Source organism: Garra rufa, chromosome 2 (assembly GCF_049309525.1).
Source record: "Garra rufa chromosome 2, GarRuf1.0, whole genome shotgun sequence".
NCBI classification, from domain to species: Eukaryota; Metazoa; Chordata; class Actinopteri; order Cypriniformes; family Cyprinidae; genus Garra; species Garra rufa.
Window position 1 is genome coordinate 25,920,151 of NC_133362.1, and position 12,511 is coordinate 25,932,661.

At 36.9% G+C, this 12,511-nt stretch overlaps 1 protein-coding gene across 1 annotated transcript in view; it reads left to right on the plus strand.

Annotated features, from left to right (window-relative positions):
- Positions 1-12,511, plus strand: part of galnt2 (UDP-N-acetyl-alpha-D-galactosamine:polypeptide N-acetylgalactosaminyltransferase 2) — a 112,783-nt gene that overhangs the window by 83,811 nt on the left and 16,461 nt on the right. Inside the window, exons 4-7 of the mRNA XM_073833967.1 lie at positions 4,949-5,047; positions 6,213-6,280; positions 7,545-7,610; positions 10,384-10,505. Coding sequence (XP_073690068.1) covers positions 4,949-5,047; positions 6,213-6,280; positions 7,545-7,610; positions 10,384-10,505 — 355 coding nt within the window. The remainder of the gene's footprint in view (positions 1-4,948; positions 5,048-6,212; positions 6,281-7,544; positions 7,611-10,383; positions 10,506-12,511) is intronic.

The window sequence follows — 12,511 nt, forward strand, 5'->3', positions numbered from 1 at the left end:
ACACACAAGAGTTACAAAAACAGTCAGTTATGTCTGTGAAGGTAAACAGCTGGGAAAGAATTCGTCTTATATTAGATCGATGTGGCAGCAGCGTAATAAACAGTAAATAAATCAATAAATCCACTGCTGTCTTGTCTCCTCTGAGGCAGGGACTCTAAATAGTGTCCTGTGCTCGTCTGTGCAGCCAACGCAACAACAGTTAGCTTGCTTTGCTTTAACTTTACAACTGGTACACTGTTGTCGCTTGCAAAAACAAAATGATGGCGTTGTGGGTGGAAACATGCAGATTAAGGGGCGGTAATATTATAATAAGATCCCCTTTCTACGTCATAGGGAAACAAAATCTGACACACACATTTTTTTTTTCATGCTTGCAGAAAAAGCAAAGCCAAAACGAAGTTTTCTGGGTTGGTAGATGCACTGGGGGCCCGATTATAGCACTTAAACAAAAAAATATATATTTTCATGATATGTCACCTTTAAAAATGTGTGTGTGTGTGTGTGTGTGTGTGTGTGTGTGTGTACCTGGTATTCATCACATTGTGGGGACCAAATGTCCCCACAAGGATAGGAATACCAGTAGATTTTGACCTTGTGGGGACATTTCTCAGGTCCCCATGAGGAAACAGGCTTATAAATCATGCACAATGAGTTTTTTTGATGAAGTAAAAGTGTGCACAATCTCCTGTGAGGGCTAGGTTTAGGTGTAGGGTAGGTGTAGGGCAATAGAAAGTACGGTTTGTACAGTATAAAAACCATTACGCCTATGGAATGTCCCCATAAAACATGTAAACCCAACGTGTGTGTGTGTGTGTGTGTGTGTGTGTGTGTGTGTGTGTGTGTGTGTGTGTGTGTGTGTGTGTGTGTGTGTGTGTGTGTGTGTGTGTGTGTGTGTGTGTGTGTGTGTTTATTCTGATATCAGTAGAAGTTGTCTCTGGGTTTGATGCTGTAAATGTGTTTGGCTTGACCAGTGGTCCTCTGTGCAGCTTCATGTAAACGTCTTGTCACTATATGTCAGTCAGTTTCCCTCCTGGAGAGCTGCTGATGCTGCAGATGACATTATCCTTGTTGTAAGTCTTCTTATCGCTGGCCTTTCACCATCCCTGCGGTGTGTGAGCTGCATTCCCAGTGCAGTAGTCACGTTCAGTGCAGAAGACACACAATTGTGCGTTCAAAATGGCCGCAAGACCTTTTTAAAGGTCAGAGTTTATAGTTTGTTTGCTTGAATGCCAGCCTTTTGTATTTTCTCCCAAAAGTAAGAAGAATTTGCCCTCTATGTTTTTGCATTACATTCTAGTAAATTTACCCAGTGCTGAAAGAATGAAGCGTACTAGTCTTAAACCCCTCGGTTAAATGCTTACCTAAGCTGGTAATGAGGAACACATGCTCTTTGTTTACTCCTGAGAGATGCTGCTTCTGTTGTGTTACCCCGGATGGCAGCAGGCCACGTGTCTTATTGGAAATGGTTTTGGCGGGCGTAGTTCTTGTCTGGTGTTCGGACCACTGCTCTAATAAAAAAAGAAAATAGACCTGCTTGCCAATCAAATAATGAATGATGTCTTTCTGCACAGGCCTGTAGTAGTTTTTTCACATTTAGTCCATTTAATTTATCTTTTTTTTTTTTTATTAACTATTGTAGGAGAAGAAAAAAAAGTATTTTAGTTATATTAAGATTTTTAATGTTTTATTTTTTTATATAAAGAAGTCTCTTCTGCTCACCATGCCTGCATATATTTGATCCAAAATACAGCAAAAGCACTAATGTTGTAAAATATTTTAACTATTTAAAATAACAGCTTTCTGTAAATATATTTAAAAATGTAATTTATTCCTGTGATCAAAGCTACATTTTCAGCATAATTATTTACATGACCCATGATCTTTCAGAAATCATTCTAATATGCTGATTTCAAAAGCTTTCAAAAGTCAGTATAATTTTTGTAGGGAAAGAAATGATAGAAATTAATACTTCTATTTAGCAAGGATGCTTTAAATTGATCAAAAGTGAGGATAAACACATTTAAAATATTTCAGTTAAATGCTGTTAATCTTTCTGTTTATCAAAGAAACCTAAAAAAAAACTACTCTGCTGTTTTCACTTTCAGCATGATAATGATGATGATAATAATAATAATAATAATAATAATAAAATGGGTTTTTTTGAGCAGCAAAACAGAGAATGATTTCTGAAGGATCATGTGACTGGAGTAATAATGCAAAAAAAATTAGCTGTGAAATCACAGGAATAAATGCAATTTGTAAAATATATTCAAATAGTAAAAATATTTCAAATTTTACTGTTTTTGCTGTACTTTGGATCAAATAAATGCAGGCTTGGTGAGCAGAAAAGACTTTAAAAACATTTAAAATCTTACTGTCCAAAAACGTTTAACTCCTAGCGTATACGTTAGTAATCGTTTTATACATTATATATATTTTTTAAATATATTATATCTTTTTTTATACTATATTATATTGTTTACAACTATTATTTATTAGAAAATGCATAATTGATTACATTTTCTAATGCATAATTTGCATTATTATATTATGTATTATCTTGCATTATTTACGTCGTCTGTTCAATGCTCTTGGCATTATGCAATGTATTTAAATTTTATCTTCATTTTACTGTGATCAACATTTTTCAAATATTGGTACTTTAGTTACATTAATTACAAATATTGATTAATCAAAATCTTAAAACATAGTAGCAGGCGTTCAGCACACTGAGCCCAGCACATTTATTCTATTAGCTATTGACTTGAGCTTTAACAGTGGAAGTATTTGAGAGTTTATTTGGTGCCATGCTGGGTGGTTGGAGGCCAGCGGAGGGAAGCATGCCAATGGGATATGCTCTAAAAAGTGCTTGTCTTCTAGTCAAAGCCTCCATTCTATTAATGGCCTACTGCACAGTTATTCCTCGCGAGAGCTCCAGCAAACAGGCCTAGAAATGTGTGCTGGGCCCTTAATGTATTCCCAAGAAGTCCAAGGGTGTAAAATGGTTGAAATGGACCGGTTGGTACTTCTTCAATCCAAAGATTGGGTAAAAATATGGATGTACTGTCTGTACCTTTATAAATGTGGTTTCTCAGGCTGTAATGGAATTAAAGTTAATGCCAAGTGTGTAGTATTAGTGTTGTGGAATACACTAATCTGAAGTCAGTCTGGAGTCTCTGATGGTGGGCTCTCAACCCTGACCTGTTGTTTAACAGCAGTGTAGGGGGAATTGACCCCGATTCCCCTGCCAGGCATCCAGTGGCCACAAAATCGATGGCAGTGCAGAGAAAGCATTGTGCACTCTTATCCTCGATGAGAGGCGCTAGGAAACCAGAGGATTAGCCCCGTAGCTGTCAAATTAAAACCTCCGGGATATAAACAGTGTGGCTGTGTGTGTGTGTGGCTGAAACCTTTATAGTGTGCACATGTGAGTGTGCATGTTTGGAGACGCAAGTCCTGAGAGTTTAAGAATGCATGACCTCCTGTCCATCTCGGCCTCACAGAAGCATTAAATGAATGTGGGCTCTGAGCTCCTCTGAGGGTGTGAGACTGTATTCAGGTGTAGCAGTGTGACAATGGATTTCACTGTGTAGTGCTTCTCTTCAATCAAAACACCACCGGCCTCATTATGTTTTGAATTGCATCAACTAGACCAGGGGCAAGATCCAATTTCCTGCAGAGTTTAGCTCCAACCTTGATTAAACTCACCTGCCAGTGACTTTCTAGTGATCCTAAAGGCCTTGATAAACTTGTACAGGTGTGTTTGATTAGGAGTTGGTGCTGAACTAGCCAGACAGAACTGGATCTCACTGGCCAGAGTTAAGAACCCCAACCCTAGACTTTTACATTTTCTAAAGAAACTTGTGGTTGCCCACTTTAAACTATGAAAAGTGTTCTGCTAGGTTGGTTCTCGGTGGATGCTAGGTTATTGCTTACTGGTCCACGTCAATAAGCTTAAAAGCCTCTTTTATACAGAGTGTTTGTCCATTTTTAGGAATAGTGTTTTTTTTTGTGTGTGTCTATGTGTATAAAATTAAAGGAGAACTCCGGTGTGATTTTGACCTAAAGTGTATTGAATCATGATACCGAGTGTAAACGTACCTTGTATATCTCATCTCGTCTTGTCCACTGCTGTCCGAAATCTGGGGTCAGTTAGCCGATGCTCACAACAGCTTGTCAATGAAAGTCAATCGGGCATCGAAGGAGCCATGTAAATAAATCACTGTTTTACGCCATTTACGAGGCACAAAGTAGCTCCACACTTCATTGGTAGACTTCCAAGGGCCCTGACATTTAAAACGAGACATTGAGAACTTAGAAAAAGCACCGGTAGTTTATTTACAAGTAGATTTATACAGACAGTAACCGCAAGAAGTTTAGCAGCCGCCGCCATCTTAAATGTAGTCACGATAAGTCGAGTGTCGAGCACCAAGGAAACTACAACCTGATACGTTGATAAGCTGATAAATTCCTTGGTGCTCGACACTCGACTTATCGTGACTACATTTAAGATGGCGGCGGCCGCTAAACTTCTTGCGGTTACTGTCTGTATAAATCTACTTGTAAATAAACTACCGGTGCTTTTTCTAAGTTCTCAATGTCTCGTTTTAAATGTCAGGGCCCTTGGAAGTCTACCAATGAAGTGTGGAGCTACTTTGTGCCTCGTAAATGGCGTAAAACAGTGATTTATTTACATGGCTCCTTCGATGCCCGATTGACTTTCATTGACAAGCTGTTGTGAGCATCGGCTAACTGACCCCAGATTTCGGACAGCAGTGGACAAGACGAGATGAGATATGCAAGGTACGTTTACACTCGGTATCATGATTCAATACACTTTAGGTCAAAATCACACCGGAGTTCTCCTTTAAGTGACTTTTTGGGGAGAAAAAAAATGTAAGAACAATTTATTTTAAATATATCTTAATATTTTCTTTTTCTCTCTCAGTTGTCGTCACAAACAGTGGAGGACAGATCTTCCTTCGTCCAGTGTGGTTATCACTTTCCACAATGAAGCCCGTTCAGCCCTGCTCCGCACTGTGGTCAGGTGGGTGTCCCATGTCAAATAACAATGTTCAATGCACTATTATCACCATACCAACATTTTTATGCCAATACCAGTCAAATTTCAGTATTTTTGTAACATTTCAATACAACATAACTACTCCTTTATTTAAAAATGTGAATATAAATAAATTTAAATTATGACATGTGGTACTACTTAGGTAAACATTGATTAAAGTTAAACAAATAAATAGAAGTGCGTGTTTTTTTTTTTGTTTTTTTTTCATTGTCCATTTTTGTAATTCATATTACTAATATCTACTAGGCTGTGTTTACACTATAGTGTTGAATCCAGAATATTTTGTCAAATATACACTTTAATACTGAAGTACACTATGGTCCAAAGCTTGGGGTCGGTTTTTGAAGGAAGTTTCTCATTTTCGCCATGGCTGCATTTATTTAATCAGAAATACAGTAAACGGTAATATTGAGAAATATTAGTACAAAAAACATTACTAATATCGAAAACACTAATGCTGCTTAATATTTTTATGGAAACTTAAACATTATATTCATCAAAGAATCCAGAAAATGTTTAAAAGAAAAAGAAAAAAAAATACTGTACTGTAACTTTGGATTCATTGAATGTATCCTCACTAAATTCAGTTCAATTCAATTCAGTCCTTTCAAAAACATTTACTATTATTATTATTATTATTATGACTATGTTGAAATCAGCTGAGTAGAATTTTTTTCAGGTTTCTTTGATTAATAGGAAGTTCAGAAAAACAGCATTTTTCAGAAATAGAAATATTTTGTAACATTATAAATGTCTTTATCATCACTTTAGATCAATTTAAAGCATCCTTGCTAAATAAAAGTGAAAATGAAGACTGGAGTATTGGCGCTAAAAACTTAGTTTGAATCACATGAAAATTAAATTTTAAAATATATTGAAATAGAAGCAATTATTTCAAAATTGCACTGTTTTTGCTGTATTTTGGATCAAATAAATACAGACTTGGTGAGCAGAAGAGACTTCTTTAAAAATATGAAAAATCTTACTGTTCAACAACTTTTTTTACTGGTAGTGTACCTCTACTTCTACTTTTGCCAGTATCCACTAAGATCTAAGCCAAGAGCTCTTTCTTTCTCTACACTTTTAAACATACACATGCATTCAACCATTCCTCTTTTTCTGTCTTCAGTGTGCTAAAGAAGAGTCCTGCTCATCTGGTCAAAGAGATCATCTTGGTGGATGACTACAGTGACAACTGTAAGTGTTTTGATCTTTAGCCCCCAATCAAACTAAATGGTACAGAACTATATAAATCATCTCACAATCATATACAATCTGTTTCATGCTCATCATGTTTTTTAGTCAGTGTTTTACTCTTTCTCACCATAAATCATGCAGTGCATCCGTGTAGCAGAACACTGCAACAATGCATCTGAGATTTGTACGATTGTGTAAAGTGTGTCATTATGGCACCAGCCGCAGTCCCCAACCCATCACGCTGCTTGTTTTTTGGATGCCAAACCACTAGTTTGACCTCTTCAGATGTCTGAACTCTGTATGAACTCTGTCCTGAAGGCAATGCTGCCCTGCTTTATGACACTCTGCTGCAGGGAAACACTGGACTTGTTAGTCCTCGTCTGTCTTCTGTGGGTTTACATGTGTGGATTGTGGTCTTGCTTCTGCATATTGGCATTTGAGTATGGTCTTCGTTTTTGAATATAATGCTCTTTCAGAATGGTCCATTACATTTTCATTTGTTTTTGTTTCCACAACATGGAGCAGAGAGTTCAGTCTCAGTGCCCCTTTTTTAATCGAATCATCATCTGTAGGCAATTAGAATTCAGAGGGAAGTAAAACTAATGCACCTGGTTATACTTCAGCATGTCTGCTATAAATCGAAAATAGAAATGTTTGTAAAATATGACCATGGAAAAGTAAAAAAGGGACACAATCAATTAAGGTTTCAAGAGAATATGAAATTATGCCCCTACCGTATGGTTTCTTTTAACTTTGAGTTGAAGTGGCTTCTTCAGTACACTCTTAAAAATAAAGGTGCTTCACAATGCCATAGAAGAATCTTTTTGTCTAAATGGTTCCATAAAGAACCTTAAACATCTGAAGAACCTTCTTCAGATTATAAAAAGGCATCACTTGAAGAACCTTTTAAAGCACCTTTATTTTTAAGAGTGTATGTAACTTTGTTGAAAAAATTCTTGATCATTTTCTGGTGGGATTGTTTGCCAGCTCTCCCTCAGATTTTTCAAAGAAATTTGGCTCCCAGTTCCCTGCCGTAAAGTTTCCCAAGATGAAAAAGAAGTTTGTAGCAAACTGTACATGATGTGCCCTTTCTAAATATATGGTGACATTTACAGAATTGTGCAGGATTAAGCAAGTGACACATCTTGCCCACTGGCACATCTCACCACATTCCTCCTTTGTATATTAACTACGGCATATATAATAGATGAGATGTATTGCCCTGAACACTTGAGCTGACACAATGTTTTCTCTGGGATTTCAGCTGAAGATGGTGCCTTACTTGGGAAAATCGAGAAAATCAGAGTCCTACGGAACGATCGTCGAGAGGGTGAGTGATTTATAACCCTCTGAATCACAGTAACGTCGTTAATCAAAACTATACCCAAGTTAATATGTAAGGACCAGTGGCTCTTTACTAGCAGCTTTTGTTTGGTCATTAAAATCCAGGCATCTATTAAAACTAGCTGAAGTTTTATTATTGCGACTAATTGTGACCAGGCTCGGCATGAAGTCATTAAAAGCGCTACATACTTCATAGGTGCAAATATGGAGAAAATTAAAGAAGAGAAAAGCAAATGGTCTGTAACGAGCCTGAGTGTATTTTTGGAAGGCGTTTTATATCTGTCAAGCAAAAAGTGCTGTTTTTTAGCCCAAACTATTTATTTGTATCCAGAGCCTTTTGTTTAAATCCTATTCCAGTCTAACCAAACCAGCTCTTTGTGTCTGCGTTCAACACAAATTATGTGATAAAGAAAGGAAGAACTAATGTTTAATTTTCTTTGGTAAAGCTTGTAGTGATTTAATGTTAGATTAAATGTGAGTGTCAGAGAAGAAATAATAATAATAATAAACATGTCTTCAAAGAGATCATATAGATTTTGTTAAAAAAAAAAAAAAGAACCAAACTGGTTACTTAATATTTAATGTTTCTCAGTGCTTGAAAATCAGTTTTTCAGGTCTCCACATAAGCCACTAGATGAGCTTTTGCTTATTACAGTGAGGAAAAAATTATTTGATCCCATGTTGATTTTTGTATGTTTGCCCACTGACAAAAAAAGGATCAATCTATAATTTGTAGGTATAAATGGTATAAGAAAGAAATGGTTCTTTAAAGAACCTTTGACTAAATGGCTCTTTGAGGAACCAAACATAGTTCTTCTATGGCATCGCTTAAAGCACCTTTATTTTTAAGAGTGTATGTAACTTTGTTTTAAAAAATTCTTGATCATTTTCTGGTGGGTTTGTTTGCCAGCTCTCCCTCAGATTTTTCAAAGAAATTTGGCTTCCAGTTCCATGCTCTAAAGTTTCTCAAGATGAAAAAGAAGACTGTAGCAAACTGTACATGATGTGCCCTTTCTAAATATATGGTGACATTTATAGAATTAAGCAAGTCAAACAACTTGCCCACTTGCACATCTCACCACATTCCTCCTGTGTATATTAACTACAGCATATACAGTATAATAGAGCTGAGATTAGGAGCACTCTCTTAAAGTGAGTGCTCCTAATCTCAGCTTGTTACCTGTATAAAAGACACCTGTCCAGAGAAACAATCAATCAGATTCCAAAGAGACGAAAGAGCTGTCCAAGGATGTCAGGGACAAGATTGTAGACCTACACAAGGCTGGAATGGACTACAGGACCATTGCCAAGCAGCTTGGTGAGAAAGTGACAACAGTTGGTGCGAGTATTCGCAAATGCAAGAAACACAAAATAACTGTCAATCTCCCAACTCTCACCTCGTGGACCAAAGTCACCAAGAAAACAATTGGTAACACACTACGCCATGAAGGACTGAAATCCTGCAGCGCCCGCAAGGTCCCCCTGCTCAAGAAAGCACATCTACAGGCCCGTCTGAAGTTTGCCAATGAACAACTGAATGATTCAGAGGAGAACTGGGTGAAAGTATTGTGGTCAGATGAGACCAATATAGAGTTCTTTGGCATCAACTCAACTTTGCTGTGTTTGGAGGATGAGGAATGCTGCCTATGACCCCAAGAACACCATCCCCACCGTCAAACATGGAGGTGGAAACATTATACTTTGGGGATGTTTTTCTGCTAAGGGGATAGGACAACTGCACCGCATCAAAGGGATGATGGACTGGGCCATGTACGTCAAATCTTGGGTGAGAACCTCCATCCCTCAGCCAGGGCATTGAAAATGGGTCATGGATGGGTATTCCAGCATGACAAAGATCCAAAACACTTGGCCAGGGCAACAAAGGAGTGGCTCAAGAAGAAGCACATTAAGGTCCTGGAGTGGCCTAGCCAGTCTCCAGACCTTAATCCCATAGAAAATCTGTGGAGGGAGCTGAAGGTTCGAGTTGCCAAACGTCAGCCTCGAAACATTGGACTTGGAGAGGATCTGTAAAAGAGGTGGGACAAATTCCCTCCTGGGATGTGTGCAAACCTGGTGGCCAACTACAAGAAATGTCTGACCGCTGTAATTTCCAACAAGGGTTTTGTTACTGTAAGTCATGTTTTGCAAAGGGGTCAAATACTTATTTCACTCATTAAAACGCAAATCAATTTATAACTTTTTTGAAATGTGTTTTTCTGGATTTTTTTTACTATTCTGTCTCTCACTGTTTAAATAAACCTACCATTAAAATGATTGACTGATCATTTCTTTGTCAGTGGCTAAATGTACAAAATCAGCAGAGGATCAAATTATTTTTTCCCTCACTGTATATTTTACACTTTAAAAAGTTGTTTTAACCCAACCTTCTGCGTAGTTTTAACTCAAGTATTGCTTAAAAATGACTAGATTTCTTGGCCATATAGGTTGACAATTAACATAATAATTTGTTTAATAAATGAACCTTTGAATAAATACTTTACTTTTTTTTTAAATAGCTCATGTAGTACTGTCAAACGATTAATTGCGATTAATCGCATAAAAAATAAACTCGTAAAGTTTAGTTTGCAAAGTTTATCCTATAAACCAAACTTGTGAAGTACTCATAATGCCAGCACTTTTGACATCTGTGTGTTGGACTGTCATTATGGTTCCCTGCACACTTGTGTGTAGATCATTAGGTTAGAATGCAGTGGGTACAACCCTTTTCTCAAACCTGTGTTTGTGTGTTGTGTTCTCAGGCTTGATGCGATCCCGAGTCCGAGGGGCGGATGCGGCCACGGCCAGTGTACTAACCTTCCTTGACAGCCACTGCGAGTGTAATGAACACTGGTTGGAGCCCCTGCTAGAAAGGGTTGCTGAGGTCAGCCATGTTTTCCTTCTCTGTCTTATTGTTTCTTTCTTTGACAAGCAGAAAAACATTGGGTTCTCAGATTTGGCAAATTAGCCATTGCTTTTGGAGACTATAATCACACATGCTCATTACAGCAGCGGATGTTTAACAGCTCACTGCAATTGAAAATGTCAGGCCGAGATGATAAAAGAGAAGAGTTGATGAAGTTGTTTTCTTTGGCTATGTGTCTTAAGTTTACTTGCAGGTGCCATATCATTATACCTGCTTGTATCCAATCTTCCTGCCGACTGCCAACAACTTCTCAAACAAGCCATAAAGAAAATTGTGATGGGAAACTAGTGCCATTCAACGCTGTGTGTTAGTACAGCATATAGATAAGACCGCAGTGTGTGTGCACAGGTGTGTTGAATGCAAGTAAACACTCCCCAATTGCGGATGTGCAGGTCCGTTCTGGTTCAGGATCAGCTTGACCTAAAAGAAATATTTGCTTCAGTTGTGTCCCTACTAGGTACACGTAATTGCCTCAAGGCTTTTGAATCACAAGATAAATAAAAGGGAGTACAAGTACAAGACACGAAAAGTACAGATTACAGACATAAATCTATTAAGAGGTTTCATAACCCCATTGATATTGTTAAGTGTCTTCATTTTCAGTTGGATGACCTAGTTAAGCATATAATCAAATTGTGTTAGTAACCCCAGAATTTATCCAAGCACTTCATCATGATGATTATAGTAAGCATGAATTAAAAGTTGTCCTGCTTTTGGAGTGAAGTACAGCTGCACATGACTTGGATAGAAACGAAATAATTATTATAATTGAAAATGGACGTATGCATGAGCAAAAAATATTGCTTAGTAGATCTAGTCAAGAGCTAAACTCCCACTAAATCTGTTTTTAATGGTTTTTGACATTTTTCGTTTTTTTCCTCTTATTGTATTCACTCATCATTAGTCGTCATCAGGTTGAGTTTTTCCAGCTTTATGTCAGTACTTGCCGAAACTCACAGCCATTACAGTGAATTTCCTTCTTGTATATTGTATATTGCCAAAAAAGTCTCAACTTATTTCTTTTTGATGATATTGATGATAAACATGCCTTTTATTATGCCATTAGTTACAAAAAATGTGTTGGCCATTTGGGCAATTGCTAATTTTTGGCAAATAATCAGTGTTGAGAAAAAAATATGGTTTCTTCCAACCATGAAACAGTAGTATGTGGATGGTTTTAATTTTCAACACAATTCAACACATCAAGAAATAATAAAGTTACAGTCATGAAAAGGATGTCACTGTTTGACCATTTAAATACTGTAATTATTCATATTAGAGCATACTTTGAATATTATGGAGTAGTTTTAATAACACTTCATTTATAAAATATGTACAGTATTGTTATATTAATGAGACAATAATGGTAAATGCCTTACTTGGAAATAAAGTCTATTTTTGTCCCATTTATTGATAAGTTTGCATTGTGTGAGAGCGATAAGGAAAAGAGTTTGATCACTAATGCCCACTGTTGCAGTTTGCACCAGAAAACTGTTCTCAGACTTCACAATTTCAGGCCAAGCAAGTCTTTTCCACTAGACATACAGAAATAAAATAATATATTAAAAAAATAGATGTCAGATATTTACTTTGCACAGTAAATACATAAATTTGTGTTAATAATTGTCAACTGGCTAGCCCCATTTTGTAACCTATTTTTTGATACTTTACCCGTATACAGTAGTCAACATTTGTAGTGGATCAAAAAAGTTCATCAAAAGTTGTGATAAGATAAGAACGGGTATTCTTTTTGGTTTTAGGACAAATTTGATGAAAGGTTTTGATCCACTTTGAATGTTGACTACTGTATATCATTCTGCTGCGCTGGATCTCTGTGGGTTAAAAAGTTTCTCAGGAACCATCATATTAATTAAACAGTGATTTATTGTTTCAAAATGTTCAATGTGAGAAGTAATATGGGCTATTCTACAGAGTTGGTTTGAAGTCTGAGTTAGAAACGTCTT